Raw genomic sequence first — 14,203 nt, 5'->3', positions numbered from 1 at the left:
ATTTAGCAGAGTTAGATGAGGAATGGGAAGAAGAAAGACCGCCATAGAAAAAAAGAATTCCCATTGATTGTACTCATATTATAAATTATCCTTTAAGCTGAAATCAGTTGATTTTAAGATACTGCATGGCCAAATAATTGATTTGCGGTTCATGTTCTCTTCATAAAGCATGTAATCATGTAGGTCCTATACAAAGCAAACCACATAAGCATTAATGTACTGAAATGAGTACATTAGACTGCAGCAAACTTTAGTTGTTTCTGAAATTAAAAAAAAAACAACTTTCAGTTTATTCTTAATAGCTCATAGCAAAAGGGCAGAGGAAATTGCCAATACAATATCAGAACATTGAGTTTAGTATTGTGTATGTTAGAGAGGTTTGAATCCCTAGCACTGCATAATGGAGTGAACTCCCATTACTTGTCCCAGCTTCTGCCAACCTAGCAGTTCGAAAGCATATAAAAATGCAAGTACAAAAATAGGGACCACTTTGGTGGGAAAGTAACAGTGCTCCATGCACCTTCGGTGTTTAGTTATGCCAGCCACATGACCACGGAGTTGTCTTCGGACAGTGCTGGCTCTTTGGCTTTGAAACAGAGATGAGCACCACCCCTAGAGCTGGAAATGACTAGCACATATGTGCGAGGGGAACCTTTACCTTTACACTAGAAATGGGTGATCTTCTGGACTAAGAGATGCCCCATAGTTATGGGAGTGAAACAGACAGATGATGATGATGATGATGGATGATGGATGATGATGATGATGATGATGATGATACATAGTAGTTAGGGCACTTCTCTCCCATCCCACACAGCTCCTTTTCCTGGGTGTTAGAATATGTGTGATCATTTTCCTTCTTAACTCTGATTTCATTAACTTCCAATCCCCAACTGCCATTGATTTTTAGCAAAATGTACTCAAAAGTGTGGTATGGCTCCAAAAGAAGGACTGGTGGTGTGTTTTCTTGGGGCCACATAATGTCAATTTCTGCTTTCCAGTAACCAATTGCAGCTTCCCAAAGTTATAGATTTTTTTAAAAAATCAGCCTTATCAAGACTGGCATTGATCCTGGGGATTTTTGCAGACAAAGCAGAGGTAACATAGTTGTATAACTTTCCATAGTCTTTTGTTTAGAGAAAGAGAAGAAAAACCCTTGGCTGATACAGCTTCTCCAGGGGGGGGGGGGGGCCCGATCTTCTAAATTCATTGCAACTCATCTTTCATGTGGGATCATCCTGTTAGGACTGGAGAATTGAACCATTTTTGTACCCAAAACTGTTTGCTATTTGCCCAATTCTGGAGGAACAGTGATGAAATGTGAAACTTGGTCTTCTTTGCAAATAGCTCAGCCAGCCGCAGCATGCATGGTTTTCTTCCAAGAAAGTTAAATTGACTTATAGTTTTGCATTTTACAGGACTTAACAAGATACTCAAAATGACCAAGGGAGCAGATCAGCTTGTCTAGGGAAGCGTGTTCATTCTCCCTAAAAAGCTCTTTTCTCTCTCTCTCTCTCTTTCTCTCTTTGCCCCCATTATCTCTCTCCACCTGAGCAATGTGGCGGGTGAATAAAAGTGTCTGGCTTCAGTGCGGTTCAAGCACAGCTGGCCATGTTCGTTGGTGAAAACAGATTAAAACCACAGGGGGAAATAATTGATCTCTAGAGTCCAGCGATCAGTTGTGAAAAAGCAAAAAAAAAGAGGTTTCTGCAGCTGGGAAAGAAGAAGGCTAAACCAAAAATGAGCAATAGGATCCATTTAGAGGGGTTTCATTTTATTACTTTGCTTCCTTGTGTTAGATAGAAATTATTTCTGGGTGTACAGGGCAAAGCTAAACATGGGTAAAAGGAACCACCTTAATTTACTGGAATAATACTTTTTCAAAGGTCCAGGCTTCCATGCATATTCTAGAAAGGCTGGAAGGAATCAGGCAGAAGCTCTAAAAGGAAATAAATTCCGGCAGGAATAAGAAAGCCATGTTTTTGGATAGAGAATCTTTCCTTCTTTCCTAGCTATGATGCAGAAAATTTTGATGGTTTAAGACAGTGTTAGCGAACTTTTCTGGCACTGAGTGCTGAAAAGGGAGCACATGCATGCATGCACGTAGGGGAGCACCAGAAACCGGAAGAGCAGCTCTTCTTCCGGTTTCCAGCACTCCTGCGTGTACAAGACCAGCTGGCCAGCATGCATAGGCACACCGGAACCCATAAGAGCAGTAGGCGATGGCTGACGTGCCCAGAGAGATGGCTCTACATGCCACTTCCGGCACGCATGCCATAGGTTTGCCATCACAGGCTTAGGGGAAAGTTCTGACAAACCCACCCCTCAAAAGCCACACTGAGATATACAAAAGTGGTATTTCACATTAGTTACAGTGAGCATGTGTGAGAAATGACCGTTCACGCAGGCCTTTCTTTGCTGACTCTTCCTGTTCCTGCAGAGGTGAGATGAATGGGAAAGACTTCCTTCCATTGGATGTTCGTTGCAATGGTCAGAGTTACTTTGGGTTTTTTGGCAGAAGCTTTAAAATATTCATCTTCATGTGCGCTTGTTGTTTTTCAGTCAGAATAATGATAACAGAATAACAGAATTGCAAGGGATCTTGGAGGTCTTCTAGTCCAACCCCCTACTTAAACAGGAGACCCTATCTCATTTCACACAAATGGTTGTCCTACCTCTTCTTAAAAACCTTTAGTGTTGGAAGAGCCATAACTTCTGGAGACAAGCTATCCCACTGATTAATAGTTCTGTCAGAAAAAAAATTGCTTAATTCTAGGTTGGATCCATCCATCCACGTTTCCATCCACTGCTTCTTGCTCTGCCTTCAGATGCTTTGGAGAATAGATTGACACCTTCTTCTTTGTAGCAGCCCCTTAGATATTGGAAGACTACTATCATGTCACCCCTAGTCTTTCTTTTCATTAAACATCAGAGGTGGTATTCATCAGGTTCTGACCAATTCTGGAGAACCAGCAGCGAAAATTTTGAGTAGTTCAGAGAACCGGCAAATACCACTTCTGACTGGAGATTTACAGTATCCTTCCCCTGCCGCGCCCACCAAGCCATGTCCACAGAACTGGTAGTAAAAAAAAAATTGAATCCCACCAATGTTAAACATACACAATTCCTGCAACCATTTGCTAAGTCATCTCTGCCTCTTCACAACCCCATAGACCAGGGGTGTCAAACTCAAGGCCCAGAGGCCAGATCCAGCCCACGGGATACTTAGGGTCACCTTAGGGCTACAGGGTCAGCCTGGAAACAGCAAAGGACCGGCCCATAGTGCCTCTGCCAACAAAAATGTTTTCACTGGCAGAGGGTTGCAGTAGCCCATCACAGCCCAAAATGGAGCTTGCAAGGGCCATAGGCAGCCCTCCCAAGGTCCGTTTTCACTGGCAGAGGGTTGCAGTAGCCCGTCACAACCAAAAGCATCGCTTGGGAGCCCATTTTTTGATGACAGAGTGCTTGAGCTACCACAGGCATCCTGACATGAGTGATGTCAAGCAGGACATGCCCACACCAGTCTCCTGGGATCAAACACAACCCTGATGTGGCCCTCGATAAAATGTAGTTTGACACCCCTGCCATAGTCCATAGCATACCAGGCTCCCCTGTCCTCCCCTGTCTCCTGTATATCTACATTAAATTGCCTGCACCTCCAATCAAGGCTACTGAGTTGGCCACATTTTAACAACTTGGCATGTATCAGGCAACTCTGTGGACGCCTTGGGGGTAAACTGTAGCTCAGGTGAAGGACACCTGCATTGCATGCAGACAATCCAAAGTCAAGGATGTTCATCTTCATTTAAAACAAATGTGCCACCTGCAGGCCTGCAGCTATCTCTGACCCCTGAAGTCCAGCACATTGTAATTTGCACGGGACAGAACAGAAAACATGACTGGGAAAGCATTCATACAAACTATAGTTAATTGTTAAGAAATGCAATCCAATTTAGTTTTTGACCTGGTCTCAACCATCGCTTTTGGAGAGCAACTTGCTGGATTTGCACAACACCACTTAATTCAGCACTTTTTTTTGGGGGGGGTTACACACATCACTGCACCAAGACAAACCTAACAGGTTGGATTCACATAATGTGCTCAGCCAAAAAAAAGTTAGCTAAAGTTAACATTAACTAAGCTTTGCAAGTTATGGAAATGCAGAATAGAATAGAATTCTTTGTTGGCCAAGTATGATTGGACTTGGTGCGAATGCTCTCAATGTACATAAAAAGCAAAGATACATTCATCAAGAGTCAAGAATCATAAGGTACATCACGATAATGATAATCATTAATGATAGTCATAGGTGCAATAAGCAATCAAATCATACTAGGAAACTGTCAATAAAAATTGTAAGGATACAAGCGACAAAGTTAAGTCATGTAGTCACAAGTGGGAGGGGAGGGGTGATCAGGAGTGATGAGAAGATTAACAGTAATAGTAGTACAGACTTTGTAAATAGTTTGACAGTAGGTTAGGTCTTTAACTGGTCCAATTGTTGAAAACCCCATCAGTGTTTTAGATTTTGTAAAACCATTTTTACCTTTCTTCTCGGGAGCAAGGCAGAAATTAGTATTGCAGGCTCGTGACATTGCAGGCTTCTGATGAAGCAGACACCCAGTAGCTGGCTGGCCTTGAAGGAGACACTGCACACTCCGTGTTTGTACTCCTCCACCGCATGTCACTGTGCACTGTACGTGGAATGCAGGAGTAAGAAATTAAAACCTTCGCACTTTCTCCATTTTCAGGCAGTCCTCGACTTGTGAGCACAATGGAGTCCAACATGTCCAATTGCTAAGCAAGGACATTGTTAAGTGAGTCCAGCCTCCCTTTATGACTTTTTTTTTTTGCCACAGTTATTGAGCGAATTTCTGCAATTGTTAAATTAACCATGCAATTGTTAAAGCAAATCTGGCTTCCCCCATTGACTCTGCTGGTCAAAAGCCACCTGGGGAGATTACAAGGAGTGAACCCTGGGATAGTGTGATTGTCATAAATACATGCCAGTTGCCAAGTGCCTGAATTTTGATCATGTGACCATGAGGGATTCTGCAACTCTCACAAGTGTGAAAACATTCATAGGTCACTTGGCTCAGTACCATTGCAACTTCAAATGGTCACGGAACAAATGCTTGTAAATTGAAGACTACCTGTAATCTTTATGCATAAGGTTGCAAATTTGACTTGGATCTAAGCAAATACAATTTAAAGTTCTCTATACAGCTGATGAGTTCACATGATGAATTTGAGCCATTTAGTTTTTCCATGCTCATAAACTCCAAAGAGTGACTGTTATGAAAATAAAGTGAAAGAGATCCATTTAAGTCATTTTGACTTTCTCCAAGGAAAGCTACAATTTATATACAATTAACACCTTAATAACATCTTTTCTTTTTAATGCTCTCTTTATAGAGATTACGACCATCTCCAAAACTATCAAAAAGTATTTTGGCCGAACCCAAGATCATTTCAATATTTATTTTTTAAAAAACAAATAGTTGCCATAGAAATTACTCTCCATTCTTATATCTATTTATAGTCAGTGATTTCAGTTCATATTTAAGTTAATTCTAGTTCATTATGTTTGTTTTAGGTTGTAGACATTGTGCTCTACAATTGATATTTTTCAATGAACATCTGAAGTTATTTAGTAAGATATACTTTGGCATTAGTGCCAATTTTTTTTTTCTCTAAGGTCTTAATTATTACAACTGAGATTGACTGGCTCAAATTTTCTCCCTAGTTAACTAGTTAGCTTAGTTTCTAGTTAAGTAGAGACTCCAATCTTGATTTTAATGAACCAAATCCAACACTATATTACACTTGCTCTCACTGGAACATCACTTGATCTGGAACACAGAACATAGAATAGGGTTCATAATAAGGTTGCAAGGGACCTTGGGGATCTCCTATTTCAACCACCTGCTCATGCAGGAGATCCTATATCATTCCAGACAAATGGCTATCCAGTCTCTTCTTTAAATCCTCCAGAGATGGAGCAGCCCAACTTCTGGAGCTGAGCCATTCCATTGATTAATTGTTCTCATTGATTTCTCCTTAATTCTAGGTTACAGCTCTCTTTCATGATCTTCCATGCCATTACTTCTTGCCTGCCCCTCAAGTGCTTTGTAGAATAGGTTGACCTCTTCTTCTACATGAGAGCCCCTCAAACACTAGAGTTTTGTTCAATATTATCTTCTCTTTTGACATCAGAACTTCCAAATATACAGAAGTACAATAAGTGGCCTTTTAACATTTTTAAATTTCTTTCATCTGGAGTCATTTGATAGCAGAGAATAACCTTTTGTGGGCAAACTGTCTGCTGTCCCAAAACGTCTCATCTGTTTTTGCTCACTGACAAATCTGAAAACCTATCAACTAGGCTGAACTTGCAGAGAAGTGCTGAGAGATAAGCACACTTTAAATTATTTTTTTCTTTGCTTCTTTGTTGGAATTTATATTGCCATGGGCAGTTAGGAAATGTGAGGAACTTGCTCTGCTATTCTATGCAGGAACAAATAATGAGTTATTACAAGTCTACCTAGAAGAAATTCCCTGAAGCACTGGTGATGTGTGTGAATTTGTCTACCAAGGCTATGTCTACAAGACAAATACAATCATTTCCATCAGATTATTAAACCTGAGCATCCTTTATGGTCTGTCAAATGGATCTTAAGAGACAGATGACCCATGCAATGAAATAATTTCCAAAACACAGAAATGTGTTTGCAAGGCACACACTAATCCAGACATCACAGTAGCTAGAGAAACCCAAACAGCCTTTGTTGGTCCTTGAACTCATGGATTGTGCCTGAAAACTTTAAATGGTTCAAGTACAGTGCAAGTCTTTGAAGAATGAGTTGAGGGGGGGAAAAGCACACAATGCACAGGGTTACAGCTGCAGGGATTTGGTGAACCCAGGGACAATTTTCATCTGCAACAACTGACTTAGATCCACTAGTTTAATTACAGGTAATCGACAAATTACAATAGCAATGGAGCATGCCCGCCATGGTCATAAATTGTGATGGTCATAAAGCAAGACATCATGAAATCGCCCTGATTTTATTACCATTAGATAGAAGTTAAAAATGGTGAAAAGGGTCTTCTCCTGGAGGCATCCTATGGTGGTTGTAGGAAAGACAAGATTGATCCAAATGGACATTTAGTTGATTGCTATGTATCATCTTATGTTTATTGCTTCTAATTATTACTCCCTTCCTGGATGGGAAAGCACTCACAGGTTCCTTTTTCCAAATATTCATACAACCCAAAATTTGCAATAAAGAAGTTGACATAATTATAGGTGCCTTTATGTTGGCCCTTGCACATTGAACTCTTCATTCCCCAGTAAGTTCAAGGGCTTGCATATGCATAGCCTCTTAGTCTGCACCGGAACATCCTTACCTGCTGCCAAGGTGAAGAATACCACCCTGATATCCTATTGTACAGAGGATGCATAGGACATGGTCCTTGGTGGCATACTTCTTCCAAATCAATGCTTGGCTTCTTAAGATTTCGACAGCGACGCAATGGGAAAGTGATCAATTTGCCACCAATACTTTTCTCAATGCATTGCATTTCTCGCCTCCTAATGCCCAGCCCACAGGTAGAGGAACACTGGGGACAATAAAAGAGGTACAGAGGTTCATTTAAAGCTGGTTTACAAAACATACAGCCCCACCACCAGATAAACTGCAGACTCCATATCCTTCCAAAATTGGACTTTTTGTGCTTTTGGAGATAAATGGGAATGTGAGTATTTTAAGCCTTTCAGAAGCTCGGATGATCTATTTTATCCTTATAATACCTGCCTATCAGACTGACTTTGGGTTCTGGCCTCATCAATTTTTGGAATGTGGCTCTTGACATGTTAAATAAAGCCCATAATGGCTCTTCAGCTGCCCAATGGTGCATTTATTTATGTATTTATTTATTTAGTCAGGCATGTATTTGATAAACATGAGTATTAATACATGAGATAGATATGAATAAAATGGAACATTAAGACAGGGACGATGGTGCATGTGTCTGATTCCAAAGGTATGTGATTAAGACCACTGGATATTTTCAAATACCTCACATCAGATCATTCTATTGATCCAATCAGATCCATTTTGTCTACACAAACTCCATTCACACGGCAAGCTCCCATTTATTAAATCAACCACTATCACACCTCTAACAGTTTTGCAGACACAAGCAGTAATCATGACTTCTTCGACCAATACTTGGGGTTTTTTTCCCCCTCTTCTTTCCCTCAAAATAATGCTATGTTTAGATACTTCTGTAGATTAGCCTTAAAAGCTTGGAGAAGATGCTCATGTGTGCCTTTGGGTCAGTCTTATCTTCTGGCAATTTACTGGACAAGTCCCTGGAGGGCATTTTGCCCCTGCAGGTGAAATTTTCAGAAGTGGTTTCTCATAGCCTTCTTTCTAGGACTGAGGCAGTATCACTGGCCCAAAGCTATCCAGGTGACCCATGGCAGGACTAGAACTTACTAGCCCAGTACTTTTAATCACTATCCCAAATGTCTCTCTAATACAGGAGTCTTCAAACTTGACAGGTTTAAGACTTGTGGACTTCAACTCCCAGAATTCCTCCTCCAGTCATGTTAGCTCAGGAATTCTGGGAGTTGAAGTCCACAAGTCTTAAAATTGCCAAGTTTGAAGACCCTTGCTCATTCTAACACATCCTACTTAATGTCTTTACTGATGATGATAGCAAGTTGATTTTTGCATTTTTGGCGTTCAAGTGCTTCAGCTCTTTATTCCCCTAAATTTAATGTTGCAAGTCTTTGTTAGAGTGCTGCTTCTGTTAGCCTTTATCTATTAAACTGTAAGAAGCTTCTTAGTGAAAAATAACGAGAAATAGGAAAGTAAACCCTGAGGCTTTTCTTGACTGTAATATTTATAATGGACCATGTCTTGTGTTAGATCCAGCAAAGTTCCAAGATCCTTAAATCTATTTTTAAAAAGGTGGGTGGGACATCTTTAACAATAGATTACGTGTTTTTGTATATTTTTCGTGTTGTCTTTTATAGACAGGCCTCATTACATGACTCAAATAAGCATCGTTGCTTTACCTCACTCCAAGCAGAGATCACCCATTGAAGACGCTCATTTTTAGGGCATCGTCCCAACACGCAGGTCTGTTGCACTTCTGGCTTGGTTCCGCTGTTGCACAAACTCTCTGGCACGATTTTTAAGATGGATGTTCCTACACTTTTGCAGGAAACATCACGTTTCATTATGCCTCGTCCACAGGTTTTGGAACACTGTATGGGATTGGGAGAAAGTCTGATGTTAGTAACCTTAAAACTGAGCCTGTTCTACTGTCATAAGACACTAAGACACATTTCATCCCATTCTTAGTTATATACTGCATATATAACTATCCATTTTTCCTCCAGGAAAAATCCAACATATCAAGTTCCCAGGAAGATTTCCAGAGCAGCTATTTATTTATTTTATTTCCATCCTGCTTTTCTGTTTCTTCAACAACTGTAATAGTTTACAATGCCTTAAACCAGGATCCCTTAACTTCATCATGGAACTTAAAGCTATGCTCAGATTATATATTTAGCTATTTATGAGACCAGATCAAATTATATATTCTTAGGTAGTTATATATATTCTATGGGGATGTGATAGCTCAGTGGCTAAGATGCTGAGCTTGTTGATCAGAAAGGTCGGCAGTTTGGCGGTTCGAATCCCTAGTGGTGCGTAATGGAGTGACCTCCCATTACTTGTCCCAACTTCTGCCAACCTAGCAGTTCAAAGCATGCAAAAATGCAAGTAGAAAAATAGGGACCACTTTGGTGGGAAGGTGACAGCATTCTGTGCACCTTCGGTGTTTAGTCATGCCAGCCACATGGCCACGGAGATGTCTTCGGACAGCGCTGGCTCTTCAGCTTTGTAACGGAAATGAGCACCACCCCCTAGAGCCGGAAATGACTAGTGCCTATGTGCGAGGGGAACCTTAGGTAGTCATCATTTCTGAAACATTTCTGTTGACCATTTTCACCCCACTCAATATACTCCAGCAATTAAGACAGATTCTGTGAGTATTCGGCAGGAATTAGCTACCAGTTAGAGCCACCGATAGCTCTCCAATTTATCCATAAGCCCTCCAAAAGCTGACTTTTTGATTGCATTTTGCAAAAAAAAAAGCAAAAGCCATTTCATCTTCATCCTGCAATCTCTACTGTATCCCAAACACCAAACGTCCTTTTTTTGCTAGTCACTTCTAGCTTATAACTCGGGCTAATGATAGATGAAGCAGTGTGTTTCAGAAAAGTAAGATAATACTCTCCCATCTTAAAGAATGCTCATTAAGAGAAAGAATTTGATGGGGGAGGGAGCTTTCATAGCTGGGGCTCCCCCTCTCTCTTTTTTTTTTTTTTCAGAAGAGGCTGAAAGATTTTTTTTTTTTTTTTGCAATAGCATATTCACTTAAATGAAATCTGGGATACGTCTGTCTTGGCAAGTGTACAAAACAGCAAGACTTTGTTTCACTCCAGTGAAAAGGCTGCTAGACATTTCATATCTTTCAGAAAAGGGGTGTGTGTATACATATTGGAATTTGCCTGAGGCCCTATGCTACCAACTCTGCTTTTAAGCGCAGGGTTTTTTTTTTTTACTATATTATGATATTAGGTTGCTTGAAATGACACATTATCTAAATGCGGGGGGCATCCTTCATTTTGCTGGATGTTGTTGATCATCACTGAACATTTAATGCCTACTTTGGAAAAATGAATTTGCACGTGCTTAGTGAAGTAATTAATAATAGCTGTCTCTAGCTTATTCAGTTTTTTTTTTAATTTCTTCTTAGTACTCTGCTATGGAAAGTTTAATTTTGCCCAGCTATGTGTCATTTGTTGCCCTACCTGGGGGTCTAGGACAACTCAGTATGGCCAACTTGCTGCATCCAACTCACTGTGGGGCAACTTGTCATAGCCAACTTGCCACGGGCAAAATGAAATGCATATGACAATTTTTTTAAAAAATAAATCATTGTAAATACTTAAATTGAACTGTTGGATTTTCCCACAGAGAGTTGTCCCATGGTGAGTTGGCTATGGTGAGTTGGCTGAACCAAGTTCTCCCATTCCACTACCTGGAGGAATTGTGAAGGTAGCACAAGCTCTTATCACCATTTTTTTTTTCTGGACTGCTGCAATGAGCTCTGTATGGAGCTACCTATGAAGATCATCTGGAACTACAAAGTGCCACAACCTTAGTTGAAAACTAGGTGGAACTACAGGACAATATGACCACATGCTTCAGGCCTTCCATGGCTTTCTGTAGACCAATACAATTCCGACTGCTGGTTTTACTCTTTAAATCACTATTGGTTTGGCATTGAAGTATTCTGATCTAATTTTGACCCACCCAACATATGTATCTCAGGAGAATCTGCTAGTGGTTTCTCGTTTCCACAAATTAAGGGAGATAGAGGTTCACCAATTTTGTTGCCCTTTTGTGCACCTGGAATAGCCTGACCACAGATTTCCCTCAAGCCTCACATTGTTAACTTTCTATTATTTAAAAAAACCTGAGCCAATTTCGAAACTCTTTGAAGTATGATGGGATACAATTAGTTTATTTCTTTGTACATATATGTGGTTGTTGAGATTTATTTTATCTTTTTAATTCTGCCTTAATTTACTAGGTTGTGGATAATTTACCATACTATTTTATGGATGGACTACAAATTGCCAAATATCAGAAAACAAACCTACTAACTTACCTTGAAAAATGAGATTCGCGTGTTTTCATAAATTTTGTTTGAGATACTCTGAACACATTAAAAATTGTATGAACTGATTCTGTTCCCAATATCAAAATGATTTCTACATCCATTCACTGATCGCCATGTGTTTAGAGATCAGAAGTGCCTTTCCATGGAGTACAAAAGCTTTATTATACGTCATAGAATAACAGAGTTGGAAGGGACCTTGGAAGTCTTCTAATCTACTCTCTCCTCAAACAGAAAAAACTATGCCATTCCAGACAAGTGTTTGTCCATTGAAAACCTCCAATGATGGAACACCCACCATTTCTGGAAGCAATCCATTCCAATGGTGAATTGTTCTCACAGTCAGGAATTCTCTCTTTAGTTCTAGGTTGGATTTCTTTTTAATGCTTTTTCGTGTTATTTCTTATTCAGCCCTCCAGTGCTTTGGACAATAGATTGACCCCTTTTTCCTTATGACAGTCCCTAAAATACTTCAAGACTGCTATCATGTCATCTCTATTATTTCTCTTCATAACACGAGACAAAGCTAGTTCCTGTAACCATCCAGATATCAGATAATCAGAGTTGGAAGGGACCTTGTAGATCATCTAGCTCTGCCCAAGTGGAAGTCCCTACACCATTTCTGATGCATGGCAGTCCAATCTCTTCTTGAAAGTCTCAAATAATGCTGCTCCTACAACTTCCAAGGGCAAGCTGTTCCGTTGGTTGATAATTCTCACTGTCAGAAAGTTTCTCCTTATTTCCAAGTTAAATCTCTCCTTGTTCGGTTTCCATCCATTGTTCCTTGTTTGGCCTTCAGGTGCTTTAGAGAATAGCTTGACCCCTTCCTCCTCTCTATGGCAGCCCCTCAAATATTGGAAGACTGCTATCATGTCTCCCCTGGTCCTTTTCTTCGCTAGACTAGCCATACCCAGTTTCTGCAACTGTTCTTCATATGTTTTAGCCTCCAGTCCTGTAATGATCCTGGTTGCTCTTCTCTGCACTTTTTCTAGTGTCTCAACATCTTTTTTTATAATGTGGTCACCAAAAGTGGATGCAGGATTCTAGGTGTGGTCTTACATTAGTGTGGTCTTATATTCATTGTATAGTTTACTAATATGGCTGCTCTCCAGGTACCTGAACTTCAACTCCTCAAATTCCAAAGTACACACACACACAGGTACATTTCTCTAATATGAATATATTGAGAGCTGAGGAATTTTTGAAATGTAAATAAATGTAAATTTATATAAATAGCCAGACTGTATGTTCACAATTAAAATAAACATTTCTGTCCAAAACAAGGATAATAAATGGTGCACACCAGTGTGTATTCAATTTTTTTTATTACCGGTTCTGTGGGCGTGGCTTGGTGAGGGTGGCTTGGTGGGCATGGCAGGGGAAAGATATTGTAAAATCTCCATTCCCTCCCCACCCCACTAATCTGCTTTCCAGCTCCATTCTTCTGTGCAGGGCAACCAAAGCAGACCCAGCCGATCAGCTGGGATTCAAGAGACAGCGAATAAATGAGGACAGAGCCAACCAGAAGTGGTATACTGGTTTTCTGAACTACTCAAAATTTCTGCTACCAGTTCTCCAGAACAGGTCAGAACTGGCTGAATACCACCTCTGGTTCACACTATGGAGATTTTCAGTCATCCAGATCACGGTTGTCCCAAAGGTGCTTTTTCAAAAGGCAACTGGATTTTCTTTGAATATGTTTCGTTTCTCATCCAAGAATTGGATGAGAAGTGAAACATCTTCAAAGAAAAACCAGAAAGTTCAGTTGCCTCTTGAAGAAACACCCTTTGGGACAAATGGAGGACACATATAGGATGATGTTCATAATCAAAAATAGACAGTCCATTCTTCCTAGATTATATGCTGGTTGGCTTCCAACCATTTTTTTTTAGGCTCCCATCTCAATAGAAGATTGTGGCAACTTTAAAAAAAAAAAAATTACCTGTGACCAAGGCCCAGGATTCCATTCCGGTGGACAGTCCTGGTTATTACATGCCTGTATTTGTGCTGGAGTGGTAACTGGGCAGACGGCATGAGCCACAACCTCTTCCTTATGGAAAGCCTTTTTCTGGACACACTGGATATGACGGCTTTGCTGTCCCCCACCGCAGGACTGGCTGCAAATGCTCCATTCACCTACTGACCAACTGAAAAAATACATAGACATATATGGCATATCCCCTTGTGGTTCCTATTAGTAGTATAAGTCTTCCTCAATTGCAGGTCCTCTACCAGAGGCCTGGGAATTTGAGTGTCCTGTGCAGAATCTCAGCTATTCCTAACACTGTGCTCTTCTGTCTCTAATATTCTTGGAATCTATTGGAACCACTTGCCCAGATTAGGTGTCACAGCCTCAGTTGCTCCTACCACCACTGGGATCACTTTGACATTTATTTTCAACATCCTCTTCAGTTTTTCCTTCAGGGCCTGGTACTTC

The 14,203-nt window shown here is 40.4% G+C and overlaps 1 protein-coding gene across 7 annotated transcripts in view; it reads right to left on the bottom strand.

Moving 5' to 3' along the window:
* The window catches only part of ADAMTS18 (ADAM metallopeptidase with thrombospondin type 1 motif 18), a 94,635-nt gene that overhangs the window by 2,710 nt on the left and 77,722 nt on the right, over positions 1-14,203 (bottom strand). For 6 of the 7 annotated variants that reach the window (XM_087940569.1, XM_026714165.2, XM_087940570.1 and 3 more), the window contains 4 exons: positions 13,709-13,913; positions 9,089-9,280; positions 7,411-7,623; positions 4,547-4,694 (listed from right to left, as the gene is read on the bottom strand). In XM_087940569.1, coding sequence (XP_087796695.1) covers positions 4,547-4,694; positions 7,411-7,623; positions 9,089-9,280; positions 13,709-13,913 — 758 coding nt within the window. Of the gene's footprint in view, positions 1-2,675; positions 2,748-4,546; positions 4,695-7,410; positions 7,624-9,088; positions 9,281-13,708; positions 13,914-14,203 lie in introns of all 7 variants that reach the window. The other variant, XM_087940567.1, reaches the window with a different exon arrangement.

This window comes from Pseudonaja textilis, chromosome 11, assembly GCF_049901715.1.
Source record: "Pseudonaja textilis isolate UNSWEBS1 chromosome 11, rPseTex1.2, whole genome shotgun sequence".
NCBI classification, from domain to species: domain Eukaryota; kingdom Metazoa; phylum Chordata; class Lepidosauria; order Squamata; family Elapidae; genus Pseudonaja; species Pseudonaja textilis.
Note: the sequence above shows the minus strand (reverse complement) of the source record. Positions and strands in the feature narration are given on the sequence as shown.